We start from the raw sequence: 18,667 nt of genomic DNA, 5'->3' as shown, positions 1-18,667 counted from the left end.
AATGTCTGCCAGAAGTTCACAGGATTCCTCCTCCATAGCGGTCATAGCCTGGGTGTAGTAAGCAGAGAATGCATCTGCCACCCTCTGTCTGTCCCTCTCCCTCTCCGTCTCCGTCCTCCCCAGGTCCACCTAGTCTCTCTTGTCTAGCCATGTCAAATGTTTCAGAGGTGGTGTTTGATATAGGACTCGCCTTGGCAACATCTGACTCTATATTCTTTTTGTTTTAGGCCTAGGGTGTGTTTGGGTTCTGTATGTCCAAGGTCAGTACGTTTAGTTTCCAACTCGTGAACCTCTCGCTTAGTGTCGCTAATTTAGCCCTCTTCTACCCCAGTATTAGGGAAAGGCTATGCCCTTTGTATGCTTCCTATAGGGTCTGCCCAGCATCTACTGAGGACTTATCCTCCAAGAAATAGTTCTGTAGCCTCTAGGATGCCTTCGATCCAGCCTAATCTTAGCAGAATCTTTTGCCACTACTGGCAAAATATGAGGCACTGGCCGCTCGTAAGGTTAAACTGGTGAAATCACGAGGCATTGAGGTGTAAGGGTGTGGTAAGAGTGCTCCTCCATAAGCTTCAGTCGATGACCCCCTTTCGATTGCTGCTTGACCCCCTTCCATAACTGGGGTGAATCGGACTCCAGATCTCTACACCTGCGCAAGAACCAATTTCAAACAATTAGTGTGATCACTTAAGGCACCCACCTCATCATAGCGCCTTCATACCCTTTCTTGGGTGGGGAGAATAACCCCTTTTAAAATGACAGCCTTCTCCAAGATACTACACAAATTCCAGGCCCTCCTAGTACTCCTGCAGAAGGCAGAAATAGTGCAGCTGATTAACATTTGCAAACCCTTTATTTGGGGAGGAAAGTAACCTCGACTTTAGTACATGCCCAGCACAAAGCACCCAACACTCCAGAGGTCCAGAGGGGTTCGGGGTGTGTGTGTGTGTGTGGGGGTGGGGCGATCATAGGAGTGGGGGGGGGGGGGGAGGGTGCTGGGAATCTCTTATCTCCACTTTGGTTACCTGGCATACCTGGTGCTATATGTGGTGAAGTGGCTACAGGGTGAGATGGACAAACCCTGGAGTTTTATAGACCAGAACTTGACAGCCAGGGCACTGGCAAAGATTCTATAGCTCCTTCAGAGATACAGGTACTGCAATCTCTATACCTACCCGATAACAATACTACCTCACTCGCTACAATAGAATAACCATCTAACTGCCGCCTTTGACCCCCATACATGGAAACCAAGAAGACTTCTCATCTGCCCTGGAGACTTCAAACTTTGAGATTTGAATTACAAACCGCTGTTACCACCTTAGCGACCTATTTCATAAGGACTCTATCTGCCCCTTTGATGACATCAAACAGACATTCAAAATCCCGGAGCGCGAATAGAGACACCATCTACAAATTAGGCACTATGTACTTCACCACCCTGTGCAGACAGGAGCTTTGAGACCCTTCACATATTTTGAGAAGTGTTTGCAAGGCCTCACCTCCTCCCAACACTTGATCTCCCAAGTATATACTACATTGCTCCTTCAGGCTACCCAAACTATGTCCCCCATACAGGAAGGACTGGGGTTGCATGGAATGACAAGCAATGGGAGGGCATTCACACATGCAAGGCAAACACGCACAGGGCGGAGAGGAACTCTATAAAATATTATATAGATGGCACTACACACCAGAGCGACTACATATCATGGACATAAGCAAATCTAAGGACTGTTGGAGAGGATGTAGAGGGACGGGAACCATCTTCTACATCATGTGGTCTTGCCCACACCCGGTTGGGGGTGGGGGTACTGGGAGGATTTCCTAGCAGGGTTGGCTCTTACTAATGACTCACCATCGATCCTCCAGGGACTCCCCCATGAAGCAAACATACTCTCTTCATTCATGTACAGGGAAAAGAATCTCTCACCGCCTACTAGCAACCAAACAGACTACACTAAGCTTTTGGGGGAAAGACCGTATTCCAAATACCATGCAGGCCCCCAAAAATCTACTCGCTATAATGAGTCCGATTTTATCAGGTCGAGCTATTTATAGTACCTACTCATCCGTTCTGGAGGGAAAATGTAAACTGGAAAGGAACAAGTGTTCTGTTCATTCAGAAAGTGAATGAGCAGTAAAGATGCCTTTAAATCTTGTTTTTAACTTGACACATTTGCTGTCTGTTCAAGGCCAGAGCTCAAATGTCAGTTTGACTTTTTTTAAATTTCTGCTTTTCTTACCTGAAAAAATAGTATTTACTTTTCTTTCTCTTATTACAATTAGGGGGTTCTGTCAAATGATATATCTCACAATCACTGCAAAACAAAAAGCTGTAGGATGTCAGTCTTTTCTTAACACACATTTAAACAGCCTGTAAATGAATAGTACAAATATTTCAAAATGTATCGGGATTATGAAAGCACTTTTTTTTGTAATTCAGAAGTGTGATACAAACAAATATTTAACAAGCATTTACAATGCAATGGTTTTGCCTTTGTTAAAGTTAGAGGTATTGGCATTGCTCTTGACATTATTTTTATTTATGTTTTTATTTAACATAAATAAATGGCATTGTCATTTACAATGCCACTAGCTTTATCTCTCGCAAATGACACACTCAAACACACACAGAGACCCCCACACACACATCCACACAGAGCCCGCCACACACACAGCCACACAAAGCCCCCCACACACACAGCCACACAAAGCTTCCTACACACACAGCCACACAGAGCCCTCCACACACACCCACACAGCACAAGCAGGCAACAGGGGCACACGGAGGCACAAGCAGGCAACAGGGGCACACGGAGGCACAAGCAGGCAACAGGGGCACACGGAGGCACAAGCAGGCAACAGGGTCATGAAAACAAGCACAAGCAGGCAAAAGGGTCACAAGCATGAATTGTAATTTAGACGGGGCTGAAGTGGAGAACGGTCAGTTTGGGAAGTAGTGCGGCTGGTGCAGTGGTACCAGGCCGAAAGGTGAGAGGGGCTGTCTGCACCCCAGTTTGGACAGTTTCCACTACCTAACAGGGATTGGTGGGAGGGGGGCGTACTTCTTGCTTGCTTTAGGGCTGTTACTTCGGGGACGCAGTGCACGCTGCTGCCTGCTGCCGCCGGGACACGACAACAGGCAGGGAGAGGACAGGCTAGGAGAGAGCAGGGAGGGGACAGGCTGGGAGAGGGCAGGGAGGGGACAGGCTGGGAGAGGGCAGGGAGGGGACAGTCTGGGAGAGGGCAGGTTGGGAGAGGGCAGGCTGGAAGTGGACAGGCTGGAAGTGGACAGGCTGGAAGTGGACAGGCTGGAAGTGGACAGGCTGGGAGAGGACAGGCTGGGAGAGGACAGGCTGGGAAAGGACAGGCTGGGAAAGGACAGGCTGGGAAAGGGCAGGGAACATAAAATACATAGATATAAAATCATTTAAGATCCCCCGTCTTGTAACCATGTAACAGACAGACATAGAAAGTAAAAAAATATAAAACTATTATTAATCTTCGTAGTCCCACTCCTCTCAGAATTCATTATCTACAATAGAATAAAATACACTCCTTCGAGTAATACAGTAATTCATACGAAAATGAGCACACCACTAGGGTTCATAACAAGGAAAATAACAACAAAAATGAGAATACAGCCTGCATGCCTCATCTTCCAACACACTGCTAGGCGCTGCATTCCATAACACGTTTTTTGAGGGGGCCGTTTTATATAGCACGAACTCCACCTGAGGGTATTCGAGGATTTACACGAGCACCAGTTATGTTACACAAGGACACATTCATTTTTGTTAGGCACGGGGAGAATAAGTGATTTGCCCAGAATCACAGGATGTTGAGCCAGCGCTGAGACTCGAACCTGGTTCCCTGGCTACAAAGTCAGCAGCTCTGGCAGTTACGCCACATCCTCTCCCACTTTAACTGCAGCTCGGTGGTCTCCATACACAACATGGACATTGGAAACACTAACCACAGCGGATCACAACTGTTGTAAAGCAGCCTCTGAAATTTTAAATAAAGTAAATCAATCTTCATTATTTCAAGTCGAAGCACCTCAGGAACGCATTGGGCCGAACCATGGGACGGACAAAAAAGGGGGGGGGGGGTGGGGGTTGCGGTCAATGAAGGAAAGAAGGAAAAGAGAAAATAAACCGGGTTAAAGGGGGCAAAGTTATGAGTTGGACAAAATCCTCCCAACCACACAACCTGCACCGTGTAGCATGCGACCCATGAGGGAAGCGTTTCAGCGCCCCATATAAGCGCTATATAAATGCTGCAATACAATATGAGTCAACCACCTGACCCGAGTATGAAAAACAGCAGCCACTGCCCACGTGTGAACGGACACTAGTGACAACGCCGAGATAAGGAAAGCAGAGTCAACCACACGAACAAGACCGGCAGAACCCCGCAGTGAGCACAGTGCAGTGACTGAACTTAACAGTGAGTGTCAGCGGAAAACACACGCAGCTTTGGGTGTGAACGAACAGCAGTGACAACCCTGAGTGTGAGGGGACCGTAGAGGCAGCCGGTGACAGCCCTGGGGTGGAAAGGAAGTAAAAAGAGGTCATGGGTGCAAGTAGAAAGAAGGCAATTTCCATTGTGTGGGCAGAACAGTGACTGTGGTGAGAGCCGAGTCAGAGTAGACACCCTTGAAAGAACTGAGACGGCACCAAGCAGTGATGGCACCTGTGGGCAGACAAACAGCAGTGACGGCCCACGGGTGCGCACGTCAAGTACCAAGATTCAGCATAGAGAAAACACACAAGCTCTAGTGACAGCAGAGACTGGTGCAAGCTCAAGCAGTGACATCCCTGATTGACAGAGTTGTGACGACCCCTGTGATATGACCGTCAGGGAGACCACCTCACTCTACGTCATCACGGACACGGTTTCCTGTCATGAACTTTTCACCCTCAAATACCAGGCATCAGTTCTGAACAACTCATTTCTTCAATTGAAGCAAATCCGGACTGTAACTCCCAGAATACATTACGATGTCATGACAGCAGAGGAATGTAAACAGTGACTGCCATGACATGGAATGAGGCGGACACCCTATGACAGTAGCGCCTACAGTGACTGAGCAGAGGAGCGACAGCCCCGGGGCTGGATAGACAGAGGCGTAGTTATTGATGGTGCAGCAGGTGCAGTGACACCAGGGCCAGAGTCGCGAGGGGCCACTGAACCCTGATTATTTATATTTTACTACCCAAACAGCAGGGTCTCCTGTTCCTTCCGGTGGGCATCCGGGCAGCAGAGACGATATTAAGTGAGCATGGGGTCGCCAAACTGGCGTTGCTATCACTGAGAGCAGCAGGTGCAGTGACACCGAGGCCCATGGGCGTGACTGCCCCACTTAATCCCAATTAAAGTGTTTTTTTTAACTACCGAACCAGAGGACGGGACCCCATCCCCCCTTACTTGCTTTAGGGCCCCTGGCACCCTAGGTGCGCCCCTGAATGAGTGCCCCCCCCCCACCCCGGAGTGAGAGCACACAGTAGACAAACTCACGCTGTTGTTGGGCCAGGCACACGCAGAGGGCCAGCTGGAAGGCCAGGGCGCGCCCCAGGATGCACTTCATGGTGAGAGGTGCAAGTGCCGACACTTATCTCTTTTCTTCCCTCTTCTCGCAGCTGTGTTACGGGCCGATTCACTTCGGGACAATCCGTCACTGGTCCATCGGGCTGCAGGCTGTGGGTCTCCGGGGTCCGAATATCCGAGTGTCTGGGGTGGACCGTGGAAGAGGCGGCGTGTGCTAGTCTGTCTGTCACCACACAGCTGCCCCCAGTTCCATGCAAGGGGTTATCCAGGCCTCCCCACTCCTAGTCTCAATCCGCCACCTCCAGCCCTTCAGACCCGGGTTCATCAGCACAAGTGGCTGTGTCGTGACTCCCGCAAGTGCCGGTAATGGCCTATAATTGAATTTGTCAGTGCTCCAAAGAACAAGTGGTGCTTTGTCTAAACTCGGGTGGTTCGTCCTTTCGAATTACGTGAAGTGCTTTGAGGCGGGCTCTCTCCTCATAGCGTGTAGGGCCCGCCGGATAGAGGTCTGCTTTTCTGTTCTGCGGGAAAATGAGCTACCGCGTAGATATCAGTTTTGAGTCACTCCAGTAGAATTGCATGTTGCTACCTTTGATGTTTCACGTCCTTCAGAGGTAAAGTGTTGCTAGACTGATTGTTCATGCATTAATGAAAGGCAATAGTGTACAACCGCTCTTGACAAAGCTTGGGTAAAAATATCTGTAATTTCGTGGTTATCCTGAATGTTTGTGCAAAATACGTTCTGTAGGATTAATTGTAAATAACACTACGTGGAATATTTCATACATGAGCAAGTCGAGTGTACGCCTCAGTCTGACTATTCCAGCGTTTTGAGTAGTAATGCAACCCAGAAAATGCAGTTTTTGGAGGGGAAGAGCTTGGTTTTTCCTCGTGTGATGATGCCCGACACGCTCTGATAAAGAACAAGGTGGTAATACAGGCATGACTGGGTTAAAACTGCGCTTCCCTCCTACCGTGGCTGCCCAGAAGGATCCTGTGCATGAAATAGGAGATGGCATCCCCCAAGTCAAGAGGTACTGTTAAACGGCCCCTTTGTGCTGACAATTGGTCCAGCCCACTTCCAGATATCCACTCTGCTAAATGGTTGGCACTTAACACCCACAGACCTTTCCTGGGCCCAAAGGACAGCCATTGTCTTCTGATCCAGGTTTGTTAACTCATTTGGCCAAGGATGCGTATTGCAGCTCTAGTGGTGTGAAGAGTGCCTGAACTAGTGTTAAGGCCCTTCTGCTTAAATTACATTATTACTAAGCTACTTTTAGAAGTTATCAAAAGTCTGATTTCATCATTAGATCAGGTCTTCACAACTAAGCAGGAAATACTGTTGAATCATTTGTCTATCTCTTTCCTAAATAGAGATGGAAGTAAAGATATTAATTATAATTAAACTTCTTATGGAAAGGTCAAGGCTTGCCTACACTATGAAATAGCTTATGGTTTTTATTTAACTGTCAGGGCATTAGAACTCCACTGTATAATGTGCCCTATTTTTTTTATATATTAGCACCCTGCCCTGTGGGATTACGAGGCAAACTTTAGGGTGACTTAAGAATATACTTAAATATGCTATTCCTACATGAATAAAACTTGCATCTGCCATGCATTCACTGCAATGCATTTAAACTGCAGCCCAGCCAAAACCCAGTAGTGCTTCTAGCAGACCTGTATTTTTTCATATCTTTGAGTGGTGCACTCATTACATTTTACTTTCCTTGTCATAGATGCGCTTTAGTTTTAATTATAGTAGGCTAGAAGGGAATAAATAAATACTCAATAGGGAGTTCCAAGTATACGGGACCTGATTTCCAGGGGAAGCACAGGCACTTAAAAACTGTTTAGCAGTAGGTGAGTGCATGGCGTCTTAAATCACGCATAACCATGGTGCAGAAAAATCGAGGATGGACAAGTTGAAAAGGCAGATTTGCTACAGGTACCTGTATGCATGACAATAAATAATGTTAATTCATGCAAACAATACTGCAGATGTACTCTGTGTAACTGTCACTTGTATAATTGTGTTATCGGTAGGAAGAGCTCATTTGGGAGCTTGGGCACTCTTCAGGCAGACCTAAAAGATGGGGAACAATCCTTAATTTGAAGAACGTGTTGACAGGAATTCCCAAATGTAATGTTTCAGCCCCTTGAGCGCATATGCCATAATGTAGTACGGTTGATTTGTAATTTCGTAAAGGGCCGATCGAGGCTCTAGAGGATTCTGAATGCTTTAGAAAAAGTATCAGGATAGAATGGTAATATTAGACAAATAACACACTTAGAAAGCTCAAAAACATACCAAACCAGCTATAAAGCGGCCTCCGTTCTGTAGATTGCACCGATACCTTGTAGCCAAGGGCGGAAGCGATGATTTGTTTTTTTTGTTTACAGTTCGCTCCGATGCATCTCAGACCTCTCTCCGTTTCTCATAGTCTGACTGAGCCCATGTCGAGTGGCTCTCCGCGCCCTCCTGTTGATTTGCGAGTCCCACTTTCCATTTCCATGAACACATGCATAACAAAGCGACACATTGGGGACAGGACGCTGTAGACAAACACGGCCTGTTTGCCTTGCTCTTTTTCTTCTGGGATTAAGCCTCCCTGCATTCAGATGCTGCCTGTGTGCCTGTTTTCAGCCTCGCCTCACGGGAGGGGCCCTTGCCGTGGCTGAAGGTGACAATGGTCGTTCTTGAACCCTCCGTAACCCTGTGGGTTCAGACGTCGACATCAGTCAGCACTCGGACCTTTCACCTCACAGACCCACGGCAGACGCTACCAGACGGGCCTAGTTCAGTGCCTTCATGCAGGACGAGTTTGTCTTCTGTTCGAAATGGATCTCTTGATCCATTCGCAGCGACCCCTTTCCTTGTGCAGGTCAGCCGCTCACGCTTCTTTAACAAGCGGGGGTTGGTGGGATTCCTTCCCGGAATCACGGGGCTGGCGTTGAAAATTAGGTTACTCCCATACAGACAGACCTCGGCACAGATAGAAATAGGTTCGCCTGGACCCCAAAAGGCGCGGATGTCCGCGGGGTATGATTAATCCAGACTGTTGGCGGTGAAAAGTGCGCCTCACGCTGCTGTCAGTGACAGCAGTCCCCAGAGTGCAACAAGGACTTGAAAGCGGCACTGTACTTTGCCCACGGGTCTAACTACGCCGTCCGGGTATTCCTTCTCACCACGTGCACCTATGTGGCGAAGTGAGAAGCCGAGGGGGAGACAGAAAAACACCAAAGGAGCAGTTTAAAACCCTACTTTCCATCCAACACCTCTCTCTCATTTTCTCCTCTTGCGTGCGCAGACTCAGACTGCTCTTCCAAGAAAAGGCTTATTTGCCGCTTTGCTTAATTGAGGCGTGTTTCCTCTGCAGTATTGTGTTGTGCGTAATTTCAAATCAAACTACATTACGTTTTTTCGTACACAAATGAATTAACATAATTTACTTGCGTGAATTCAAATACTGCAAGTTAGGGCATCGCACTCTGCAAATATAGCAAAGCACTGTTAGCCAATCAATAAGCTTGCCGAACGAAGGAGGAGACGCGGGCAGCTCGTCTTCCCCGTCAGGTCCCGGGCCGGCAGCCAATCACAGCGCGGCCCGGGAATGACGTCACGGGGGTGTCCCGCAGTTCCGCCCCCGGCCTGCCTGGCTTCCTGGTCGCGGGCCGGGCGGCGACTGCAGAAAGAAGCTTACTCACCAGTCAGGGACACGGAAGCCATCTACTCCACCGCCCCCATTACAGGGGAACCTAGGAAGACGGTAAACAGAGCGCTATCGGGCAACTGTATTGAGGGCGGGTGCCGTCAATGCCGGAACAGACTCGGGGGCGTTCCCGAGAACTGGCCTTCGGCTGACGTCGCCAAAAGCCAAAGATTCTCGGGAAAGCCCCCGAATCTGGTCCGAGATTGACGGACGGAGCCCTCTCCCAATGGCTAGCCTCCATTTATGGAGCTAGCCAATCGGAGGAGGGGGCGTATCCCGACCCACACACACAACTCAAGAGGTTTTTTGGCACATGCGCAAAGCGCATGGCCAGTCAAAACCTAAAAAGGAGCTAAACAAATCTGAACACTTTATTTGGTGATGTGCAAATGACAAGTATTTACAGAAACTATTTCAAAACATTGTTTGTACACTATACAATTTTATCAGTAGGTAGCATGTCGGTGGGAATTTTTATGGCCATTTCAATGGAAATACTGCTGATCGCAAATGAGTGCGACCACTTCATGCTTTAGGGACATATTGATTAAAAGTTATGGTTTTTAAACATGATTTGAAAAACCTTCCTGCCCACAGCCTGATGACAATGATGTCACTGAACTAAGAGGCAAGTCAGCGGTCATGTGTATCTTATATGGCAAAAGTTTAGTCTATTAAATCAAACGCAAGTATTTTTTGTACAGCAGACATGCTGAGCTCAGGTATTTGAAGGTGCTCTCATAGGTGATCAAGAAAATGGAGGCTTGGTGAAATAAAATAATTGCCCAGGAACACGTAATTTGAAACCAGTTTATGGGTTAAAACCAATCATTATAATTAGATCGAGTAGATTATTTAAGTCACGAGACTTGCAGGACTAGTAACATTTTTATGATTTTTTTTAGGTCTGGCATGAAGTGGCTACAGACCTCTTGGCTGCTTACGACACGTGATAGCACATGACCTCTAGGATGCATCGGTCAAATTTGCAAGAATGAGGGGCCCCGTTCTGGAATGCCTCAACCGGGATAAGAGACCCTATACGACCTAGACAACTATGGACCAGCTCACTAAAAGCAAAGCAGCGTTGTGAACACACTCTCAATGAAGTTCTGTTAACAGCCATTAACCTATTCCCTGAACTGGAATGATGTTGAAGGGAAGGGATGGATGGATATGGGGGGGGGGGGGGGGGGGGGGGGTTCTTGGACAGTTGCCTTGCTGTTGAATATACATTGAAAGACCAATAAAAATGATAGAAACGAAACCTTAATAATTATTCTGTAATATGTGGAATACAATGGGGCCCTGAAAGGTAGGTATACTGTAGCAGCAATTTGCCCTGAGTGACTTGTGGGTGAAGCAAGAGGTGTTTCACAGTGTGTACCCACAAAAGTAGATTTGAGGGGCCCATAACGTTTTGAATGCATATCTTCTGGACAGAAATTCACTGTACCCTGTATTAAACACAGATCTTAAAATCTGATGGAGGAAGATAACAAATGGAATGTGTCACATGACAAAGAGATGATGTATGTGTATTGACTTATGCAAGTTCCCAGTATCACATACGAGTGAAACTATTTCACCTTCAGCTCAAATGACCAATCCTCGCTTCAACAAGGGACCCTTGGACTAAAGCACAACAAAGTCACACAGACTTAATGCTTTAACTCAAGCATTACAATTACTTTTCACCTCTAATCGTTGCTTGATGCTGCCGTTCTCCGACCCTGAATGATGCTGTAATAATTCCCCCTCTTCTTCAGAGCCAGAGCCTCGTTCATCTTGCACTGGTGTGGCTCCCCCATCATCTGGTAAAGAAAAGATGTGAGCTTCAGTATAAGAAGTACAAAAGTGAAAATGAAAAGCAAGTAACTAGATTCCCAAATTGACGCTTCTTCTTGGTGGGGCCACTTATATGTAAATATCCAATACTAATGGCAAATGACTCTCCTGTACTGCATGTAACTTATTTGGCTAAATACTGTGATTTCTATTTATAACCCATGTTTAATAGCTACTATCCTCCTGCTCTGTATACCTCACTCAAGAGAAAACTAAAGAAAATTCTCGGAAAACTACATTAAATGTATGCTACTACAATCTAAATAGTCCCTCCGTTTCCCTCTGTTCATAAAACTTCCAAATGAATAGCCCACTCATCCTGCAACTCATAAATAAATGCTCATAACTTTCCTTTGGTGTATACCATATTTAAGCTATGGTATAGCTTACTGTGGTGCATAGTATCCCCACGCGAACACTTCTCCATTCTGACGGATCCTTCTGAAGTACAGTATATGATCTTTCAACTAACAAAGACAAAAAAGGCTTGTTTTCTTTTGAAAAGCATTCCCACAGGCACTCATGGGCGAGCTCTCCTTCCTGGAGTTCTGTGCCTCCAGCACCTTTTTAGGTTTGCCTATGCGCTGTCTCACGACATGCAGTATTCAGTCAGGGGGCTTACAGCCCACCACCAGCTTCTGATTGGCTTTTGTCAGTGTCCTTTAAAAAAAAAAAAAAAAAAAAGACTGCTTTTAACTGGATAATGGTTCCTGCTTTTCCCACCTTTTTCTCAATTGGTGACTCCCATGGATCGCCCCTAAGACTTCCACTTATCCTAATTTACTTTAGGCTTAGGAACTCTTTTTTATTCTTTCTTTTTTTTAAACTTTTGAGGGCGGTAGACAGAGTCAGGGCGGTAGACAGTCAGGGCGGTAGACTGAGTCAGGGCGGTAGACTGAGTCAGGGCGGTAGACTGAGTCAGGGCGGTAGACTGAGTCAGGGCGGTAGACTGAGTCAGGGCGGTAGACTGAGTCAGGGCGGTAGACTGAGTCAGGGCGGTAGACTGAGTCAGGGCGGTAGACTGAGTCAGGGCGGTAGACTGAGTCAGGGCGGTAGACTGAGTCAGGGCGGTAGACTGAGTCAGGGCGGTAGACTGAGTCAGGGCGGTAGAGTGATGGTGGTAGAGTGAGGGCGGGGGCGGTAGAGTGGGGGCGGTAGAGTGGGGGCGGTAGAGTGGGGGCGGTAGAGTGGGGGCGGTAGAGTGGGGGCGGTAGAGAGGGGGCGGCAGAGAGGGGGCGGCAGAGAGGGGGCGGCAGAGAGGGGGCGGCAGAGTGGGGGCGGCAGAGTAGGGGCGGCAGAGTAGGGGCGGCAGAGTGGGGGGGTAGAGTGGGGGGGTAGAATGGGGGGGTAGAGTGGGGGGGTAGAGTGGTAGAGTGAGGGCGGTAGAGTGAGTCAGGGCGGTAGAGTGGTAGAGTGAGGGCGGTAGTGGTAGAGTGAGGGCGGTAGTGGTAGAGTGAGGGCGTAGAGTGGTAGAGTGGGGGGCGGGAGAGTGGTAGAGTGGGGGGCGGGAGAGTGGTAGAGTGGGGGGCGGGAGAGTGGTAGAGTGGGGGGCGGGAGAGTGGTAGAGTGGGGGGCGGGAGAGTGGTAGAGTGGGGGGCGGGAGAGTGGTAGAGTGGGGGGCGGGAGAGTGGTAGAGTGGGGGGCGGGAGAGTGGTAGAGTGGGGGGCGGGAGAGTGGTAGAGTGGGGGCGGGAGAGTGGTAGAGTGGGGGCGGGAGAGTGGTAGAGTGGGGGGCGGGAGAGTGGTAGAGTGGGGGGCGGGAGAGTGGTAGAGTGGGGGGCGGGAGAGTGGTAGAGTGGGGGGCGGGAGAGTGGTAGAGTGGGGGGCGGGAGAGTGGTAGAGTGAGGGCGGGAGAGTGGTAGAGTGAGGGCGGGAGTGAGGGTGTGAGGGCGGTGGCGTTAGGGTGTGAGGGCGGTGGCGTTAGGGTGTGAGGGCGGTGGCGTTAGGGTGTGAGGGCGGTGGCGTTAGGGTGTGAGGGCGGTGGCGTTAGGGTGTGAGGGCGGTGGCGTTAGGGTGTGAGGGCGGTGGCGTGAGGGTGGTAGAGTGAGGGCGTTAGAGGGAGGGCAGTAGAGTACCCACAGCGTAGGATCTCTGGTCAAGGGCACCTCTGCCTGCTGGCCAGGTTAATTTCAGCATGAAGAGTCAAACGTCACAGAGGGCTCTGCCAGTCCTGACTTTCTGAATGGCGTGTGAAGTCAGTAAAGATGATCCTGGCCAAAATTGAAGCAGCGAGACCTAGCAGGAAAGGACCCACCTGTTAGAGCCAGGCACTGGTCAATTCTGGCACTTGTGACCATCTCACATCAGCTCTTCTGGAAAGAGCCCCACAGCTGCTAATGCAAACTTTGAGAGAGCTCTCTTCTGTAGGTTCAGTTTGTTCTTGACTTCAGTACAAATGGGCGTAGGTTGTAACAGCAAGTATTGGGGGGCAGTGCAGTTATCAAAAGGTGGGGGCGAGCGGTTATCTGAAAGAAAATACCACTATTCAAAAACAGCCTTTCGGCAACCAACAATAAAAAAAGCATTGGTAAGACCAATAGGGCTTGCCTTTTGCATCCACTGGCTTTGCTAATGATTGTTGCAGATGTTGTTAAGCATCAGCAAAATGCCTTACAGCGACACTGCATTGCATCGACAAAAAAAAAAAAAAGCAAAGGTGAGATGATGCAGCTGCTGTTGCTAATCACGACATGACACGGGCGCCATATACCATTTTCTTTTAACTGATTGGTCTTAGATGGCAGACGTCACGTACTTCAGCAAAGCGAGCAATAGTGTTATTGATGTAGTGGAGCTAAATAGCAGCTGTTTGACCTTCCAAATAAAAAAGTGGGGAAAAACATGATTGTGAGGGTAGGACAGCAAAGGGTAATGGGTTTGAAGGGAGGAGGGAATATAAAATGAAAATAAAGTCGTGGGTGAAGTGAGTGGGACAAAGAGCAACCAGGAGAGGCACCAAGAGCACAGGGGTCAGTGAGTGTTGAGAGGGAAGCAGCACACTAAGACACAATGGCGGGAGCTGGAAAACACATACACTCATGGACTGCTGAAAGAAAAACAAAATAGTTCCCTAAATGTTAACAGTAAAAGCATACAAGACATCCAAACAACAAGAACAGCGGACATCAAAGGAAGGGTGGGAGGGAACGAGCATATGGGGTGTGAGCGATAACGAAAGTTAATTGCTGTAAGAGGGGGAGCAGGAAGTGAGGCCGAGCGCGCGCTGGCGAAAGCAGTCTGCTGCTTTCAAGTCCGATGCCAGGTTCGCGATTGAATGCCTCACATGCACTGGCCATAAACCGCATTCCAAAGGTCTTTGGCAGAATTTGCTGGTGCCCCTCTATATCTCTCACATAGCGATTGCTTACGCAATAGCTAGGCTCGACCTAAAAACATAAGTAGAGGACATTGTCATTTACAGCACCAATAGCTCTAATTCTTGGTAATTATAACTTTTTAACATGCTGCACAGCAGCCAAGCTGCTCTACAACATAGCTTAAAAACATTGTCAATGCCAATAGCTCTGGCTACAAACACTTATGGTTCCAAAGGAGAGACCTATTGGCATTGACAATGCTTAATATTTATGTTTGTGTTGTGAAACAATCTTGGAGCTAGTGCTTTACCAATGCCTGTTAATATTACCACTTTTAATCTAAAGCACTTAAAATGTGAGTTTGTGCCATAAAATACTCTGAAAGTACACTCACCTCATGCTATATTAGTGCCAATTGCAAAAACTATTAGCTTGGCTAGACGAGGGAGTGAGCTTTCAGAAAATGGATTTCAGACCAACATTTAAAATGAAGTATACTGACTAACGTACAAGTGATAAGGCCCTGAAAGTCATTGCACACTAAAAGTCCACCCAACACCATAGCAGAAAGGAACCACCCGACCTTAGGTCGGCGGTCATGACCGAACTGTTACAAGGTGACCGCCCATAGGGCGGTCGGAAACTTCCATTTCACAATGGAAGCTTGTGCGACGGACAGAAAATGCCAGCAGCACAAGCTTCTATTGGGAAATTGAAGTTTGTAAACATCCCTGCACAGTGTGGCAGGCACCTTGTGGTGCCTGCCACACGGTGCAGGGATGTTGAGGGGGTTACCCAGTGCAGTATGCAGAGGAAACGGAGCCGTGCTAGGGGTTCCCATAGACACTTTGACAGCAGTTCCATGTCGGAAAGGCCGACATGGAACTGCTGTCGGAAAGTGCCATCGTAATTACGACAGCAGAAACCTCATCTTTAAGGGACTATGAAGCCTCTCCGACTGACCGACGGGCTCCTTGTTAAGTTATGCTAATGAAATTTCATGTCTCGCACGACTCACCCATGGGCATATCGGTGCTGTGGAAGTTCTAGCAAGTTGCAGCAGAATGTGGACTAAAGAATTTAAAATAGATGGGCTTTCAACAATTTCCTAAATTTGCATTAGTTTGCACAATTTCGAACATGCAGCAGAAGCTTATTCCAATAAAGGGGGCAAGGTAAGAGAAAGCACTTCCTCCACATCTCATTAAAAGAATGTGGGGGACACTCAGTGGGGCTTTTTCACAAGATCTTAAACTTCTGCTGAGTATGTATGGTTTCATTTTTAATTGAAGATATCTGGGGCCTTTGCCTCTTAGAGCATTGTAAGTAAGAGATCAGATCTTGAAAAAGCTAATTTTTTTCCACTGTCAGCCAGTGCAGACCCTTTAACAGGGCAGAAGAGGTGCCAGGAGGAAGACTGAGAACAAGCCTGGCTGCCATATGATGGACTACCTCTAGTTTGGCTACCAGTATCATTTGCTGTGACCAAAATAGCATTGCTGCAGTCTAATCTGCTTACTACCAGATCTTCCACTAGCATTCTTTTGGCAGGTGTCGGAAGATACAGAAATATTCTGTGCAGAAGACGCATACTCTGATAGCATAATCCGGTGGAGACCAGAATAGGATCTTTCATTGTGAGGGCTTGGTCGATTTTTATAACAAGAGTCTTCACTGATTGTTTGGGAACAGGGATAGACACCACTTGAAGAGTTCACCACTCATCTAACCAGACAAAGGTGGCCTTGCCAAAGAGCACAATCTCCGTCTTGTCTACATTCAGTTGGAGATAATTATCATTCATCCTGTTAGAGATGGCTAATATACCCATGGCGAAATACTTTTTAATAGCCGCCAGGTCGGATTCAAATGTGAACATCAACTGGGTATCATCAGCATAAGAGATTATTTCGATGCCATAAGGCTCTAGAATCTTAGCATGGGGTGCCACATAGATATTAAACTTAGTAGGGCTCAAACAAGATCCCCATGGGACACCCCTGTCTAGGCGCATTTTGTGAGAGATAAAGGGGCTGAAGGTGACAGGTTGATATTGGTCTTCCAAAAAATGGTGCAGCCATTTAAGCGCAGGCCTTGTATCCCAATCTCTCACAGCCTCTTCAGGATCCGGACATGGGAAACCAGGTCGAAGGCCACTGCGAGATCTATTAGCACGCGCATGACAGGTCTTCCTGCATCAAGTGCAAGTCGCAGAGTCAGTCACTGCCAGGAGTGCAGTTTCCATGCTATGACCTGGTCGAAAGCCGACTAAAATCCCTGCTCAAGATTGCATGGCTTTTGTGTCAATCTCAGTTGTGTTGCTCATAGTTGTTGCTTTCCTCCCTTTCTTCCTGTTCCAAACACAGCATTCAAAACATATCCCCTTTTAAATAATACTTGGCTGCCCTTCAGTGACACATACTAGTATAAAATCACTCAAAGACCTCAACAACAAGCCAGGAGGAACAGCCATCATCCACAGAGACCATACAGTCAGGACCAAACTGGCTACCGGGCATTTTGGTGTGCTGCCAAGCTGGCGGCTGATTTCACTGCGGTGGGGGTTGATTTCGTTGATGGGGACCTGCGTGTGCTTCGAAATAAACAAAGCAAAATGATTGGTTTTAAGCACACGCAGTTCCCCATCAACGAAATCAGCCCCCAGCTTGGCAGCACACCAAAACGCCCGGTAGCCAGTCTGGCCCTGCATAGAGTGCACCACCATCGACAATACCACAACCCCCATGAAACACCTCAACTTCAAGATCCACACTGGCAACAAGAAAACCATCAGAGACGCCCTCGCATACTGACTCCCTGGCCCATGCTTGAGCAACATCATAGCAGACTTCATTGCACCCCTAGCCCTGGACTCCAAGGACAACATCTATCCTGCAACCTTGACTTCCACATTGAGGACCCCCAACGACAACAACACAGTACACCTCCTCGACAGTATGAGCAGCCTCAGACTAACCCAGATTTTCCACGACCCCACACACACCGGAGGACACATGCTGGACCCCATCTTGACCTCCAGCAACTGTGCCAAATACAGCCATGTCACAGTATTCACATGGTCTGATCACTCCACAGGCCACTTCAGCATTTCCAACCCCGTACCACCAAGCTTGCCAGTGCCCCCTACCACAGCTGGTAAACAAAATTCAGAGACCAGCTGGATGTACACCCTCAACATCTCCTAATCAGCTGCCGACGCTAACCTGGAACAGGGAATTAAGAACTTCAATGCCTGGATCACCAACTGCGCTGACAGTATCGTCCCCAACAAGAGCAACAAGCAGAGAAGATCCTCCAAAATGGCCAGCTGGTACACCTAACAACTCAGGATAGTGAAATGTGACAGCAAACAGCTGGAGAAGAGATGGCCCAACAGCAAGGGCACTTCCGCCAGGGTAGTCTTCAAAATCTCCCTCAACTTCTACCACTGCCTGCTGAAGACAGCAAAGAAGACAGCCCTAGCCGCACACACAGAACCCAGCGCATCACTAAGGAATTCTCCAACCTGGCTACCAGCAAAAACATCACCCTTTCACAAAAGCTTTACGATAACATAATTGAGTTCTTAAATGACAAGACCGCAACCATATACAGAACTTCGAACCCTAACCTAAACCCAACGGACTTCCTCGACAGACACACCTCCACTGCAACCCCCCTCAAAACACAGACTGACCACCTGGAACCTTCTCTCTACCCAGGACACCACCTCCATCGAGAAATACATCCACTCAGGAGCTCCCACAGACCCATGCCTGCACCACATCTTCAACCTCAGAACCAAAAGGATTGGCCAGGAACTCACCACTCTGCTCAACACCTCTATCACCATCACAACATTTCCTGACCCCTGGAAACACGCCTAAGTCAGACAACTTCTCAAATAACCCTCTGCCGAACCCATTGACCTAAAAAACTACCGGCCAATCTCCCTGCTCCTGTTCTCAGCAAAGGTACTGGAAAAGATGATCAACAAACACCTCACGACACACCAAAGCAAAACCAGCTACTCAGTGCCTCCCAATCAGACTTCAGCACCAATCACAGTACCAGGACCACCCTGATTGTAGCCACCGACGACATCCGAACCCTCCTTGACCAAGAAGAAAAACAGCAGCTCTGATCCTCCTTGATCTCTCAGCAGCCTTCAACACCATACCCCACCACAGGCTGATAAAAAGACTCCACTACATTGCAATACAAAGGGGAGACA

At 48.1% G+C, this 18,667-nt stretch overlaps 1 protein-coding gene across 4 annotated transcripts in view; it reads right to left on the bottom strand.

The window, feature by feature from the left end:
* The window catches only part of IWS1 (interacts with SUPT6H, CTD assembly factor 1), a 273,237-nt gene that overhangs the window by 249,348 nt on the left and 5,222 nt on the right, over positions 1-18,667 (bottom strand). For all 4 annotated transcript variants that reach the window (XM_086943814.1, XM_086943815.1, XM_086943816.1 and 1 more), the window contains exon 2: positions 10,968-11,083. In XM_086943814.1, the coding sequence (XP_086799940.1) occupies positions 10,968-11,083 (116 nt within the window). The remainder of the gene's footprint in view (positions 1-10,967; positions 11,084-18,667) is intronic.

The sequence above is a fragment of the Lissotriton vulgaris genome, chromosome 11, assembly GCF_964263255.1.
Source record: "Lissotriton vulgaris chromosome 11, aLisVul1.2, whole genome shotgun sequence".
Taxonomy (NCBI): Eukaryota; Metazoa; Chordata; class Amphibia; order Caudata; family Salamandridae; genus Lissotriton; species Lissotriton vulgaris.
This window is presented reverse-complemented; position numbering and strand designations above follow the sequence as displayed.